Below are 17,041 nucleotides of genomic sequence, written 5' to 3'. Positions count from 1 at the left end.
TCACATGACGTCTGATCCTATAGATAATACAGGTAGATGACTGGAGAGGTGAGAGGTCACATGACGTCTGATCCTATAGATAATACAGGTAGATGACAGGAGAGGTCAGAGGTCACATGATGTCTGATCCTATAGATAATACAGGTAGATGACCGGAGAGGTCAGAGGTCACATGACGTCTGATCCTATAGATAATACAGGTAGATGACTGGAGAGGTGAGAGGTCACATGACGTCTGATCCTATAGATAATACAGGTAGATGACTGGAGAGGTGAGAGGTCACATGACGTCTGATCCTATAGATAATACAGGTAGATGACCGGAGAGGTGAGAGGTCACATGACGTCTGATCCTATAGATAATACAGGTAGATGACTGGAGAGGTGAGAGGTCACATGATGTCTGATCCTATAGATAATACAGGTAGATGACCGGAGAGGTGAGAGGTCACATGACGTCTGATCCTATAGATAATACAGGTAGATGACTGGAGAGGTGAGAGGTCACATGACATCTGATCCTATAGATAATACAGGTAGATGACCGGAGAGGTCACATGACGTCTGATCCTATAGATAATACAGGTAGATGACCGGAGAGGTCAGAGGTCACATGACGTCTGATCCTATAGATAATACAGGTAGATGACCGGAGAGGTGAGAGGTCACATGACGTCTGATCCTATAGATAATACAGGTAGATGACCGGAGAGGTGAGAGGTCACATGACGTCTGATCCTATAGATAATATAGGTAGATGACCGGAGAGGTGAGAGGTCACATGACGTCTGATCCTATAGATAATACAGGTAGATGACTGGAGAGGTGAGAGGTCACATGACGTCTGATCCTATAGATAATACAGGTAGATGACTGGAGAGGTGAGAGGTCACATGACGTCTGATCCTATAGATAATACAGGTAGATGACTGGAGAGGTGAGAGGTCACATGACGTCTGATCCTATAGATAATACAGGTAGATGACTGGAGAGGTGAGAGGTCACATGACGTCTGATCCTATAGATAATACAGGTAGATGACTGGAGAGGTGAGAGGTCACATGACGTCTGATCCTATAGATAATACAGGTAGATGACTGGAGAGGTGAGAGGTCACATGACATCTGATCCTATAGATAATACAGGTAGATGACCGGAGAGGTCAGAGGTCACATGACGTCTGATCCTATAGATAATACAGGTAGATGACCGGAGAGGTGAGAGGTCACATGACGTCTGATCCTATAGATAATACAGGTAGATGACTGGAGAGGTGAGAGGTCACATGACGTCTGATCCTATAGATAATACAGGTAGATGACCGGAGAGGTCAGAGGTCACATGACGTCTGATCCTATAGATAATACAGGTAGATGACCGGAGAGGTCAGAGGTCACATGACGTCTGATCCTATAGATAATACAGGTAGATGACCGGAGAGGTGAGAGGTCACATGACGTCTGATCCTATAGATAATACAGGTAGATGACCGGAGAGGTGAGAGGTCACATGACGTCTGATCCTATAGATAATACAGGTAGATGACCGGAGAGGTGAGAGGTCACATGACGTCTGATCCTATAGATAATACAGGTAGATGACTGGAGAGGTCACATGACGTCTGATCCTATAGATAATACAGGTAGATGACTGGAGAGGTGAGAGGTCACATGACGTCTGATCCTATAGATAATACAGGTAGATGACTGGAGAGGTGAGAGGTCACATGACGACTGATTCTATAGATAATACAGGTAGATGACCGGAGAGGTGAGAGGTCACATGACGTCTGATCCTATAGATAATACAGGTAGATGACTGGAGAGGTGAGAGGTCACATGACGACTGATTCTATAGATAATACAGGTAGATGACCGGAGAGGTGAGAGGTCACATGACGTCTGATCCTATAGATAATACAGGTAGATGACTGGAGAGGTGAGAGGTCACATGACATCTGATCCTATAAATAATACAGGTAGATGACTGGAGAGGTCAGAGGTCACATGACGTCTGATCCTATAGATAATACAGGTAGATGACTGGAGAGGTGAGAGGTCACATGACATCTGATCCTATAAATAATACAGGTAGATGACTGGAGAGGTGAGAGGTCACATGACATCTGATCCTATAGATAATACAGGTAGATGACTGGAGAGGTGAGAGGTCACATGACGTCTGATCCTATAGATAATACAGGTAGATGACCGGAGAGGTCACATGACGTCTGATCCTATAGATAATACAGGTAGATGACCGGAGAGGTGAGAGGTCACATGACGTCTGATCCTATAGATAATACAGGTAGATGACTGGAGAGGTGAGAGGTCACATAACGTCTGATCCTATAGATAATACAGGTAGATGACCGGAGAGGTGAGAGGTCACATGACGTCTGATCCTATAGATAATACAGGTAGATGACTGGAGAGGTGAGAGGTCACATGACGTCTGATCCTATAGATAATACAGGTAGATGACAGGAGAGGTCAGAGGTCACATGATGTCTGATCCTATAGATAATACAGGTAGATGACCGGAGAGGTCAGAGGTCACATGACGTCTGATCCTATAGATAATACAGGTAGATGACTGGAGAGGTGAGAGGTCACATGACGTCTGATCCTATAGATAATACAGGTAGATGACTGGAGAGGTGAGAGGTCACATGACGTCTGATCCTATAGATAATACAGGTAGATGACTGGAGAGGTGAGAGGTCACATGACGTCTGATCCTATAGATAATACAGGTAGATGACTGGAGAGGTGAGAGGTCACATGACATCTGATCCTATAGATAATACAGGTAGATGACCGGAGAGGTCAGAGGTCACATGACGTCTGATCCTATATATAATACAGGTAGATGACTGGAGAGGTGAGAGGTCACATGACATCTGATCCTATAGATAATACAGGTAGATGACTGGAGAGGTGAGAGGTCACATGATGTCCGATCCTATAGATAATACAGGTAGATGACCGGAGAGGTGAGAGGTCACATGATGTCTGATCCTATAGATAATACAGGTAGATGACCGGAGAGGTGAGAGGTCACATGACGTCTGATCCTATAGATAATACAGGTAGATGACTGGAGAGGTGAGAGGTCACATGATGTCTGATCCTATAGATAATACAGGTAGATGACTGGAGAGGTGAGAGGTCACATGACATCTGATCCTATAAATAATACAGGTAGATGACTGGAGAGGTGAGAGGTCACATGACATCTGATCCTATAGATAATACAGGTAGATGACTGGAGAGGTGAGAGGTCACATGACGTCTGATCCTATATATAATACAGGTAGATGACTGGAGAGGTGAGAGGTCACATGACGTCTGATCCTATATATAATACAGGTAGATGACTGGAGAGGTGAGAGGTCACATGACGTCTGATCCTATATATAATACAGGTAGATGACTGGAGAGGTGAGAGGTCACATGACGTCTGATCCTATAGATAATACAGGTAGATGACCGGAGAGGTCACATGACGTCTGATCCTATAGATAATACAGGTAGATGACCGGAGAGGTGAGAGGTCACATGACGTCTGATCCTATAGATAATACAGGTAGATGACTGGAGAGGTGAGAGGTCACATGATGTCTGATCCTATAGATAATACAGGTAGATGACCGGAGAGGTGAGAGGTCACATGACGTCTGATCCTATAGATAATACAGGTAGATGACTGGAGAGGTGAGAGGTCACATGACGTCTGATCCTATAGATAATACAGGTATATGACTGGAGAGGTGAGAGGTCACATGACGTCTGATCCTATAGATAATACAGGTAGATGACTGGAGAGGTGAGAGGTCACATGACGTCTGATCCTATAGATAATACAGGTAGATGACAGGAGAGGTCAGAGGTCACATGATGTCTGATCCTATAGATAATACAGGTAGATGACCGGAGAGGTCAGAGGTCACATGACGTCTGATCCTATAGATAATACAGGTAGATGACTGGAGAGGTGAGAGGTCACATGACGTCTGATCCTATAGATAATACAGGTAGATGACTGGAGAGGTGAGAGGTCACATGACGTCTGATCCTATAGATAATACAGGTAGATGACTGGAGAGGTGAGAGGTCACATGACGTCTGATCCTATAGATAATACAGGTAGATGACTGGAGAGGTGAGAGGTCACATGACGTCTGATCCTATAGATAATACAGGTAGATGAGAGGTGAAGGACTCTTACAATGTCTGTAGTGATCGGTTTCTCCCCATACACAGGACTACACAGTAGTGAAGAAGTCGTCTGAGTGTGTGACCCCCCGTGTGTCAGGAGGATCGGGCACCACCCAAAGCCCCACCCCCGAGGATCCTCATTCACTGATACATGAGCAGAAGATCCTAGAACTGACAACCAGGATCACTGAGCTGCTGACTGGAGAGGTGACCCTGCTGGGACATTATACAGTAATGGAGGGGTCTGGTGATGATTAGAGAGGTGACACTGCTGGGACATTATACAGTAATGGAGGGGTCTGGTGATGACTGGAGAGGTGACACTGCTGGGACATTATACAGTAATGGAGGGGTCTGGTGATGACTGGAGAGGTGACCCTGCTGGGACATTATACAGTAATGGAGGGGTCTGGTGATGACTGGAGAGGTGACACTGCTGGGACATTATACAGTAATGAGGGGTCTGGTGATGACTGGAGAGGTGACACTGCTGGGACATTATACAGTAATGGAGGGGTCTGGTAATGATTGGAGAGGTGACACTGCTGGGACATTATACAGTAATGGAGGGGTCTGGTGATGACTGGAGAGGTGACACTGCTGGGACATTATACAGTAATGGAGGGGTCTGGTGATGACTGGAGAGGTGACACTGCTGGGACATTATACAGTAATGGAGGGGTCTGGTGATGACTGGAGAGGTGACACTGCTGGGACATTATACAGTAATGGAGGGGTCTGGTGATGACTGGAGAGGTGACACTGCTGGGATATTATACAGTAATGGAGGGGTCTGTGATGATTAGAGAGGTGACACTGCTGGGACATTATATAGTAATGGAGGGGTCTGGTGATGACTGGAGAGGTGACACTGCTGGGACATTATATAGTAATGGAGGGGTCTGGTGATGACTGGAGAGGTGACACTGCTGGGACATTATACAGTAATGGAGGGGTCTGGTGATGACTGGAGAGGTGACACTGCTGGGAATGCTGGGACATTATACAGTAATGGAGGGGTCTGGTGATGACTGGAGAGGTGACACTGCTGGGAATGCTGGGACATTATACAGTAATGGAGGGGTCTGGTGATGACTGGAGAGATGACACTGCTGGGACATTATACAGTAATGGAGAAGTCTGGTGATGATTAGAGAGGTGACACTGCTGGGACATTATACAGTAATGGAGGGGTCTGGTGATGACTGGAGAGGTGACACTGCTGGGACATTATACAGTAATGGAGGGGTCTGGTGATGATTAGAGAGGTGACACTGCTGGGACATTATACAGTTATGGAGGGGTCTGGTGATGACTGCAGAGGTGACACTGCTGGGACATTATACAGTAATGGAGGGGTCTGGTGATGACTGGAGAGGTGACACTGCTGGGACATTATACAGTAATGGAGGGGTCTGGTGATGACTGGAGAGGTGACACTGCTGGGACATTATACAGTAATGGAGGGGTCTGGTGATGACTGCAGAGGTGACACTGCTGGGACATTATACAGTAATGGAGGGGTCTGGTGATGACTGGAGAGGTGACACTGCTGGGACATTATACAGTAATGGAGGGGTCTGGTGATGACTGGAGAGGTGACACTGCTGGGACATTATAAAGTAATGGAGGGGTCCGGTGATGACTGGAGAGGTGACACTGCTGGACATTATACAGTAATGGAGGGGTCTGGTGATGACTGGAGAGATGACACTGCTGGGACATTATACAGTAATGGAGGGTCTGGTGATGACTCGAGAGGTGACACTGCTGGGACATTATACAGTAATGGAGGGGTCTGGTGATGACTCGAGAGGTGACACTGCTGGGACATTATACAGTAATGGAGGGGTCTGGTGATGACTGGAGAGGTGACACTGCTGGGACATTATACAGTAATGGAGGGGTCTGGTGATGACTGGAGAGGTGACACTGCTGGGACATTATACAGTAATGGAGGGGTCTGGTGATGATTAGAGAGGTGACACTGCTGGGACATTATACAGTAATGGAGGGGTCTGGTGATGACTGGAGAGGTGACACTGCTGGGATATTATACAGTAATGGAGGGGTCTGGTGATGACTGGAGAGGTGACACTGCTGGGACATTATACAGTAATGGAGGGGTCTGGTGATGACTGGAGAGGTGACACTGCTGGGACTATATACAGTAATGGAGGGGTCTGGTGATGACTGGAGAGGTGACACTGCTGGGACTATATACAGTAATGGAGGGGTCTGGTGATGACTGGAGAGGTGACACTGCTGGGACATTATATAGTAATGGAGGGGTCTGGTGATGACTGGAGAGGTGACACTGCTGGGACATTATACAGTAATGGAGGGGTCTGGTGATGACTGGAGAGGTGACACTGCTGGGACATTAATCATCACCAGACCCCTCCATTACTGTATAATGTCCCAGCAGTGTCACCTCTCTAATCATCACCAGACCCCTCCATTACTGTATAGAGAGGTGACACTGCTGGGACATTATACAGTAATGGAGGGGTCTGGTGATGACTCGAGAGGTGACACTGCTGGGACATTATACAGTAATGGAGGGGTCTGGTGATGACTGGATTATTATGTGTCAGGTTCCTATAAGGTGTCAGGACGTCACTGTCTATTTCTCCATGGAGGAGTGGGAGTATGTAGAAGGACACAAGGATCAGTACCAGGACGTCATGATGGGGGATCACCGGCCCCTCACATCACCAGGTAAGAGGAGACCTTCCTGATTATAGAGGAGACCAGGGGTCAGGGTCACTTAGACCCCCCATCATGTGATCATCACATATACAATGTATTCAGTCACTGTATATATTTCCTATAGACGGGTCCGGTCAGAGGAATCCACCAGAGAGATGTCCCCGTCCTCTATATCCCCAGGATTGTCCAGAGGAGACGCAGAATGTCCCCCCGGATCATCAGGTAGATGAGATTCCTGTAAATCCTCTATAGATTGATGTCATGGAGCTTTCTATCCCAGCAGTGGAGGAGACATCTATGGGGTCCTGGTGTTGGCTGTGGTCGCTCCTGGATACAAATGGTTTCTGGTTATATACAGTCTTGTGATAAACCTCCATCTCCTCTTATATCCACTTTGTAAATAAGATCATATGGTAGATGTAAAGTTCTGTGGTGTAAATCAAAGAACATATAGCTTTACAAGCAGCTGGTTGGCATTGTGCTGATAAAAGAACATGATGTGTAGAGTCAGGACAAATGACTTATGAATGTAATCTTCTACTTTACTTACCATTTACAATATTGGGTTCAGAGACATATAAGGGGGAGGGGTTGACACATATAAGGGGGAGGGGTTGACCTGTTACATTTGTTCAAATATATCTGTAAACAGATCAGCCATAACATTAGGACCATGTTGTGTAGTGCATCTTGTGCTATCAAAATAGCGCTGAGCACGTCTTCTACAAGGTTTTTCTGGGCACATCTTCTACACGGTTTTTGTGGGCACGTCTTCTACACGGTGTCCTGGGCACGTCTTCTACACGGTGTCCTGGGCACGTCTTCTACACGGTGTCCTGGGCACGTCTTCTACACGGTGTCCTGGGCACGTCTTCTACACGGTGTCCTGGGCACGTCTTCTACACGGTGTCCTGGGCACGTCTTCTACACGGTGTCCTGGGCACGTCTTCTACACGGTGTCCTGGGCACGTCTTCTACACGGTGTCCTGGGCACGTCTTCTACACGGTGTCCTGGGCACGTCTTCTACACGGTGTCCTGGGCACGTCTTCTACACGGTGTCCTGGGCACGTCTTCTACACGGTGTCCTGGGCACGTCTTCTACAAGGGCTTTACAAGGTGTCCTGGGCACGTCTTCTACAAGGGCTTTACAAGGTGTCCTGGGCACGTCTTCTACAAGGTCTCCTTACACTATTTGTCCTGACTGGTCTGCAGATGCACAGCTCTAAACAGTGTAGAGAGTCTTTAAGCCCAGACTGATTACAATAATAGGTGCACGCTTAACATGTTTTCTCCCACCTCTGAGTCATGTGACCAGGACAGACTCGCAATGTATATCTATTGGGCTGTCTTGTTCCTGTAGACCCTGACCAACAAACTCTTGACATGTCCCTAGGTGTTTCCCAACCAGGCTACCTTTAGCTTTTGCAAAACTACAACTCCCAGCATGCCCGGACAGCCTTCGGCATGATGAAGGTTGTTCCCGCATGATCACCACTTGATCAGATCCTTCTCCTTTGTAAATCGGTTTGTGATTTTCAGCCTGTAATGCGATGGAATAACCTTACAGACATAGGGCCTCAATTACTAAGGCTTTTCTGGGTAGATTTTGTAGAGTTTTCTTTGTCCCATGTGTTGTGCGCCAGAATTTCTGACAAAAAAATAAGTCCCATAAACCCTTGTAACTCCACTGCACTTTACGCAGAAAACCACACAAAGGAGCGTGTCTTCAAAGGTACATTTGTAAAAGAAACCTAACATGGAAAAATGCGTGTCCGAAACAAAAACCCACAAAGAAAACGACACAATACTCTTAGTAAATGAGGCCCATAGTATCCACTCCAGGATCGGCTCAGATCATTTCATGCTTCAAAATAACATTTCCATCAAAATGCACAATGTTTGGATGAATGTTGTTCCTGTCTGTTCACGACTTGATCCTTCTCCTCTGTAAATCGGTTCATGCTTTTTAGCCTGTGATGCGGTAGAATAACCTTACAGACACAAAGTTCATTCAAGGATCGGCTCCCATACTTTCATGCAGCAAATTAACAGAAACATTTCCATCAATATGCACAGTATTTGGATGAATGTTGTTCCTGTCTGATCACCACTTAAGCAGATCTGTCTTTTCCGTAGTTGGGTTTATGCTTTTTAGCCTGTGATGCGGTGGAATAACCTTACAGACACAGTGTCCACTCCAGGATCAGGTCCCATCATTTCATGCTGCAAAATAACAATAACATTTCTATCAATATGTGCATTATTTGGATGAATGTTGTTCCTGTCTGATCACCACTTGATCATTCACCTTGATAAATCAGTTCATGCTTTTTAGCCTGTATGTAAGATAAACTAGGGTTCTGGTTTTGCTTTTTTTCCCCTCATGTATTTTATGTTGGATTCTTGCAGGAAAGTGACAGTGTAATAAAGAGTGAAGAGGTGCACCATGTATTGGTGTCCGAGAATGGTAAGAGCTTCTCCTAAATGTTGTGCTTTATTTTGCCCTTATGCATTACAGACTAACTTAAAGGGGTTCTCCACCATAAGGTGATTTTAGTACGTACCTGGCAGACAGTAATGGACATGATTAGGAAGGATCTGCGCTTGTCTTAGGGCTAAATGGCTATGTCATGAGATTACCATAACACTGTGGTTAGCTTTTTGTGAACTGGTATTTCCTGTTTGAGTTTTTTTTTTGCCTACAAATCCCATAATTCCATTTTCCTCCCTCCCACACATCAGCCACCCCATCATAAATTAGCTGCATCCATTCAAAAGACCTGTGGTTTTCCATCAGGTTGCCTACAGCTGTTGCAGATTGATCTCTCTCCCACCAAGCGATCCCTCCACCCATTGAAGCAGACAGGCTCTCTGTCATCAGCTGACTAGTGATGTCAGGTCTCGGCCGCATTGCAACCTGGGAAAAATCTGAGACAACAGTAATTTTTTATGCTGTTAAAAAGAAATATTGGGGTGAAAATCACAGAAGAATTGTGAGAAAACCGTCACACACAGGTACAGACACTATATTATGAACTACACTAACTTTACAGCCCCTGTAGCATAGTCAAATAAAAAAAAATCCTGGAATACCCCTCGAAAGTGGTATTCTGGGATTTTTGGTTCTTAGAATCTAAAACAAGGGCAGTAGTCTTTCTTTTTCCCCGAAAGTTCATTTTCTGCAGTCTATAAAATGAGTGTTGTCTCGGCAATACATCACAAGTCAGGTGCTAAAAGGGGACTTGTCTTTGTCTATTGTGTGTGAAGCCAGGCCCCCTGATGACATTACCGGCGCACATGTATGTGCATTCATCATCGCACAGATCACACCTTAAAACAAAGGATCCTGGGGATTGTAGTCTGAGGGAGGCCACAGAAACAGGAAGAAGCCAGTTCCCAAAAACAAGCCATCAGCATGATGGGGGAAACAGGACACGGCCATTTACCACCAACACAAGCACAGATCCTTGGTAAGCATGTCCATTATTGTATGGCACTTAAAGGGGTACGCTGGGGCCGGCACTGGGAGCTTGTGACGTCACACCCCACCCCCTCAATGCAAGTCTATGGGAGGGGGCGTGACAGTCGTCACGCCCCCTCCCATAGAAATGCATTGAGGGGGTGGGGCGTGACATCATGAGGGGGCGGAGCTATGAGGTCACGAGCTCCCGGCTCCAGCATTCGGAACAGTTTGTTCCAAACGCTGAGCAGCGGAGTACCCCTTTAACTACTAAAGTTACCTTATGTTGGAGAACCCTTTGTTGTTCTACCTGTTTCCAGTGCAGAAGTTGTATTTGCCATATCCACTTTATTACAGCCTCATCTGAGGTGACAGTCAGTCGCCTCCATTTTTGACTGGATACCTTCATCTGCACTTGGTCCTGGACTTCTGCTGACCAGGAAACTACTACATGCTGATAGGTGTATCTGGTCACATGCCCCTCCATCTCATGCAATTTTAAGGATGTCACCAATGAACAGTGAGGTTGGAGACCTCGCTTACATGGGGGGCATTAAAGCGTACCTGTCATAGTGCCAAAAAAAAGACAAAAGTGATATGTTACTCAGTACCTAATCCTGATCATGTACATATAATTTTTATATGTCTAGGACCTATATATCCCTAACATGTCTGATAAGCTTCCGTGTCATTCAGGAGTCAGAGAAAGCTTTGGCTGTTCAAGCATGCTGGGAGTTGTAGTTTTGCAACAGCTGGAGCTGCAGTGTTTATAAAGCACCGTGTTGCCTTAAGCTGTTGCAAAACTACAACTTTGTAGTTTTGCAAGAGCTGGAGGCACACAGCAGGAGAATACACAGCTCTAAAACAGAGTTTTACAAAGATTGTACCCCCAGCTGTTGCAAAACTACAACTCCCATCATGGGAGTTGTAGTTTAGGAATATCTGAAGGCTGTAGTGGTACAATGGTGATCTCCTATACTAGATACCAACTCACTTTACGGCCGGTATTCAGTATGCTGCAAAGTACAGAGTAGTCTATCTGCATAAAGATAGATGACCCCTAGTGGTGGCTATTTTCATTCTTTGTTTTTTTTTTATAAACGTATATTGAAAAAAGTCATCAGTAGTACTACAAAATATAGAAAGTTTTTCATAATGACAGTTCCTCTTTAAGTGAGAACACAACACATAATTTCCAATAAGTAAACATTACTAACCCCTTAAGGGGGTCATTTCCTGTTGGAGTTCCCTCCCTCCAACTACAAGTCCCAGGATCCCTTATTTGTAAGTGTGAGGTTGCTTTTCTCCCTCCCACACATCAGTCACCCCACCCATTGAAGCACAGCTGAGCTATGTGTGCTGTTCAGGAAACTACAATTCCCCGCAGCTCTGTGGAGAATGATCTCCCTCCCTCCCAGAGGTCGTTCCACCCATTGAAGCACAGACACGCTTCTTTTCAACACCTGACTAGTGATGTAATGTCTCGGGCCGCACTGCAACCTGGGAAAACCTGAGACAACACCATATTATGAACTACACTAACTTTACAGCCCCTATAGCATTAGTCAAATAAAAAAAAATCCTGGAATATTCCTTTAATATAAACAATTTTTGGTAGGTGTCGATTTATATTGCTATTGTTACTGATCATTTTTCAACTAATCAGCAGAACCTCTTATTCTGATTTGTTGACTGTTTTTGATATATTTAACATACAGTAATTATTATTTTTTTTTTTCAAATCAAGACTGGATGATAGGCTCCCACGGACACCTCCTTCTATCTCCCTGTTATGAAGCAGAAGAGAATCCATCACTGATTAGCAAGAAAGGAAGAGGACGTAGACTTCCTAAAGTTTTTGGATGTTTCGAATGTGGTAAACGTTTCAATCGAAAATCGAATCTCATGGGACACCTAAGAATTCACACAGGGGAGAAGCGGTTTTCGTGTTTGGATTGCGGAAAATGCTTTATGCTTAAGAGTCATCTTGAGAGACATCAAAGAATTCACACAGGGGAGAAGCCGTTTTCGTGTCGGGAATGTGGGAAATGCTTTACTCGTAAAGATTATCTTGAGCAGCATCAGCAAATTCACACAGGAGGGAAGTCATTTTCATGCGTGGAATGTGGAAAATGCTTTATGCATAAACATTCTCTTGAGAAACATCAGTTAGTTCACTCGGGCCAGAAGCCGTTTTTATGTCCTGAATGTGGGAAATGTTTCGGTCGGAAAGCATACCTTATGGAACATCTAAGAACTCACATAGGGGACAAGCCGTTTTCATGTTCTGAATGTGGGAAATGTTTTATGCTTAAAGGTCATCTTGAAAGACACCAGAGAATCCACTCAGGAGAGAAGCCATTTTCATGTGCAGAATGTGGAAAGTCCTTTACACGTAAAGATTATCTGGAGCAACATCAGAGAATTCACACAGGGGAGAAGCCATTTTCATGTCAGGAATGTGAGAAATGTTTTTTGCATAAACGTTCTCTAGAGAAACATCAGATAACTCACTCAGGGGAGAAACCTTTCTTATGTCCTGAATGCGGGAAATATTTTAGTCAGAAATCATATCTTATGGAACATCTAAGAACTCATATAGGGGAGAAGCCATTTTTATGTTCAGAATGTGGGAAATGTTTTGTGTGCAAAGCTCACCTTGAGAGACATCTGCTAATTCACTCAGGACAGAAGACTTTTTCATGTGGCGAATGTGGAAAAAGCTTTATGCGTAAAGATTATCTGGAAAAACATCAGATGATTCACACAGGGGAGAAACCTTTTTCGTGCCCTGAATGTGGGAAAGGTTTTACATACAAATCAGTCCTTATAAAACACCTGAGAATTCACACAGGGGAGAAGCCATTTTCGTGCCCTGAATGTGGGAAATGTTATAACCAGAAATCTGCTCTAGTGTATCATCTAAGAACTCACACAGGGGAGAAGCCGTTCTCATGTTCAGAATGTGGGAAATGTTTTCTGCTCAAACGTCTTCTCGAGAGACATCAGAGAATTCACACGGTAGAAAACATTGTCATGGCCTGAAGCAGGGAATCTGTAGCTTTTCCGCTGAGGCAAATTTTCACCAAATAGTGCCGATTTTGCTGTGGAGTGCCCAATGCAGATTTTGGGACCAAAATATGCATCAAAATTTATGTAATAAATATATTGAAGTCAATGGGGGAAATCTGCAGGGGAACCCGACAGAACCACTAAACATGCTGTGGATCTAAAATCCATTCTGCAGGTCAGTATCCAATATGGATTTTTACACAGCATGTGGTTAACCCCTTAAGGACCCAGCCAATTTTCACTGTAGGACACGGCCATTTTTTGCACATCTGACCACTGTCACTTTAAACATTAATAACTCTGGGATGCTTTTACCTTTCATTCTGATTCCGAGATTGTTTTTTCGTGACATATTCTACTTTATGTTAGTGGTAAAATTTTGTCGATACTTGAATCATTTCTTGGTGAAAAATTCCAAAATTTGATGAAAAAATTGAAAATTTCGCATTTTTTTAACTTTGAAGCTCTCTGCTTGTAAGGAAAATGAATATTCCAAATAAATGATATATTGATTCACATATACAATACGTCTACTTTATGTTTCCATCATAAAGTTGACATGTTTTTACTTTTGGAAGACACCAGAGGGCTTCAAAGTTCAGCAGCAATTTTCCGATTTTTCCCAAAATTTGGAAAATCAAAATTTTTCAGGGACCAGTTCTGTTTTGAAGTGGATTTGAAGGTTTTTATAATGGGGTCATTTGTGGGGTATTTCTAATAAGAAGTTATTAGAAATACCCCACAAATGACCCCATTATAAAAACTGCACCCCTCAAAGTATTCAAAATGACATTCAAAAGATTTGTTAACCCTTTAGGTGTTTCATAGGAATAGCAGCAAATTGAAGGAGAAAATTCAAAATCTTCATTTTTTTTACACTCGCATGTTCTTGTAGACCCAGTTATTGAATTTTTACAAGGGTTAAAAGGAGAGAAAACTTCCTAAAATGTGTAACCCAATTTCTCTCGAGTAAGAAAATACCTCATATGTGTATGTCAAGTGTACGGCGGGCGCAGTAGAGGGCTCAAAAGGGAAGGAGCGACAGTGGAATTTTGGAGAGTGAGTTTTTCTGAAATGGTTTTTGGGGGGCATGTCACATTTAGGAAGCCCCTATGGTGCCAGAACAGCAGAACCCCCCCCCCCCCACATGGCATACTATTTTGGAAACTTCACCCCTCAAGGTACGTAACAAGGGGTCCAGTGAGCCTTAACACCCCACAGGTGTTTGACGACTTTTCGTTAAAGTTGGAAGTGAAAATTATTATATTTTTTTTCACTAAAATGCTAGTTTTCCCTCAAATTTAGATTTTTTTTTACAAGGGATAATAGGACAAAATGACCCCCAACATTTGTAACACCATCTCTTCTGAGTATGGAAACACCCCATGTTAGGATGTAAAATGCTTTGCGGGCGAACTACAATGCTCAGAAGAGAAGGAGTCACATTTAGCTTTTGAAAAGCAAAATTTGCTGAAATGGTTTTTGGGGGGCATGTCGCATTTAGGAAGCCCCTATGGTGCCAGGACAGCAAAAAAAAAACACATGGCATACTATTTTGGAAACTACACCCATCAAGGCACGTAACAAGGGGTCCAGTGAGCCTTAACACCCCACAGGTGTTTGACGACTTTTCGTGAAAGTTGGATGTGTAATTAATTTTTTTTTTCCACTAAAATGCTAGTTTTCCCTCAAATAATTTTTTTTTACAAGGGGTAATAGGACAAAATGCCCCCCAACATTTGAAACCCCATCTCTTCTGAGTATGGAAATACCCCATGTGTGGACGTCAAGTGCTCTGCTGGCGCACTACAGTGCTCAGAAGAGGAGGAGCGCCATTGAGCTTTTGGGAAAAAAATAGTTTGGAATGGAAGTTTGACAGATCTTTGGAACAGTGGGCTGTGCAAATGAAAAATTACATTTTTCATTTTCACGGACCACTGTTCCAAAAATCTGTCAGACACCTGTGGGGCGTAAATGCTCACTGTACCCCTTATTACATTTCGTGAGGAGTGTAGTTTCCAAAATGGGGTCACATCTGGGTATTTATTTTTTTGCGTTTATGTCAGAACCGCTGTAAAATCAGCCACCCCTGTGCAAATCACCAATTTAGGCATCAAATGTACATAGTGCGCTCTCACTCCTGAGCCTTGTTGTCCGCCTGCAGAGCATTTTACGACCACATATGAGGTATTTCCGTACTCAGGAGAAATTGCGTTACAAATTTTGGGGGTCTTTTTTTCCTTTTAACGCTTGTGAAAATAAAAAGTATGGGGCAACACCAGCATGTTAGTGTAAACATTTTTATTCTTTTACACTAACAAGCTGGTGTAGCCCCCAACTTTTCCTTTTCATAAGGGGTAAAAGGAGAAAATTCCCCCCAAAATTTGTAGTGCAATTTCTCCCGAGTACGGAGATACCCCATATGTGGCCCTAACCTGTTTCCTTGAAATACGACAGGGCTCTGAAGTGAGAGCGCCATGCGCATTTGAGGACTAAATTGGGGATTGCATAGGGATGGACATAGGGGTATTCTACGCCAGTGATTCCCAAACAGGGTGCCTCCAGCTGTTGCTAAACTCCCAGCATGCCTGGACAGTCAGTGGCTGTCCAGAAATGCTGGGAGTTGTTGTTTTGCAACAGCTGGAGGCTCCGTTTTGGAAACACTGCCATACAATACGTTTTTAATTTTTATTGGGGGGACAGTGTAAGGTGGTGTATATGTTGTGTTTTACCCTTATGTGTTAGTGTAGTGTAGTGTTTTTAGGGTACACTCGCACTGGCGGGTAACAGTAAGTTTCCCAATAGGAGTTTGCGCTGCGGCAAAAAATTTGCCGCAGCCCAAACTTGAAGCAAGAAACTTACTGTAAACCTGCCTGTGTGAATGTACTCTGTACGTTCACATGGGGGGGGGCAAACCTCCAGCTGTTTAAAAACTACAACTCCCAGCATGTACTGACAGACCGTGCATGCTGGGAGTTGTAGTTTTGCAACAGCTGGAGGCACACTGGTTGGAAAACCTTCAGTTAGGTTCTGTTATCTAACTCAGTATTTTCCAACCAGCGTGCCTCCAGCTGTTGCAAAACTACAACTCCCAGCATGTACTGATCACCAAAGGGCATGCTGGGAGATGTATTTATGCAACAGCTGGAGGTACACAACTACAACTCCCAGCATGCCGAGACAGCTGTTTGGGCATTCTGGGATTTGCAGTTTTGCAACATCTGGAGGGCTACAGTTTTAGAGACCACTGCAAAGTGATCTCCAAACTGTGGTCCTCCAGCTGTTGCAAAACTACAAATCCCAGCATGCCCGGACAGCAAACAGCTGTTTGGGCATGCTAGGAGTTGTAGTTTTGCAAGATCTGGAGGGATACAGTTTAGAGACCATTAGATAGTGGTCTCAAACTGTAGCCCTCCAGCTGTTGCAAAACTACATATTCCAGCATGCCCAAACAGCTGTCTGGGTATGCTGGGAGTTGTAGTCTTGCAACATCTGGAGGGCTACAGTTGGAGACCACTATCTAGTGGTCTCAGACTGTACCCTCCAGATGTCGCTAGGCAACTCACCGGCTTCCGT

The 17,041-nt window shown here is 44.4% G+C and overlaps 1 protein-coding gene across 1 annotated transcript in view; it reads left to right on the top strand.

The window, feature by feature from the left end:
* The window catches only part of LOC130355582 (zinc finger protein 420-like), a 94,177-nt gene that overhangs the window by 21,780 nt on the left and 55,356 nt on the right, over positions 1–17,041 (top strand). The window contains exons 4-8 of the mRNA XM_056555895.1: positions 4,266–4,427; positions 6,818–6,941; positions 7,057–7,154; positions 9,343–9,400; positions 12,141–13,426. Coding sequence (XP_056411870.1) covers positions 4,266–4,427; positions 6,818–6,941; positions 7,057–7,154; positions 9,343–9,400; positions 12,141–13,426 — 1,728 coding nt within the window. The remainder of the gene's footprint in view (positions 1–4,265; positions 4,428–6,817; positions 6,942–7,056; positions 7,155–9,342; positions 9,401–12,140; positions 13,427–17,041) is intronic.

Source organism: Hyla sarda, chromosome 2 (assembly GCF_029499605.1).
Source record: "Hyla sarda isolate aHylSar1 chromosome 2, aHylSar1.hap1, whole genome shotgun sequence".
Classification (NCBI taxonomy): domain Eukaryota; kingdom Metazoa; phylum Chordata; class Amphibia; order Anura; family Hylidae; genus Hyla; species Hyla sarda.
Note: the sequence above shows the minus strand (reverse complement) of the source record. Positions and strands in the feature narration are given on the sequence as shown.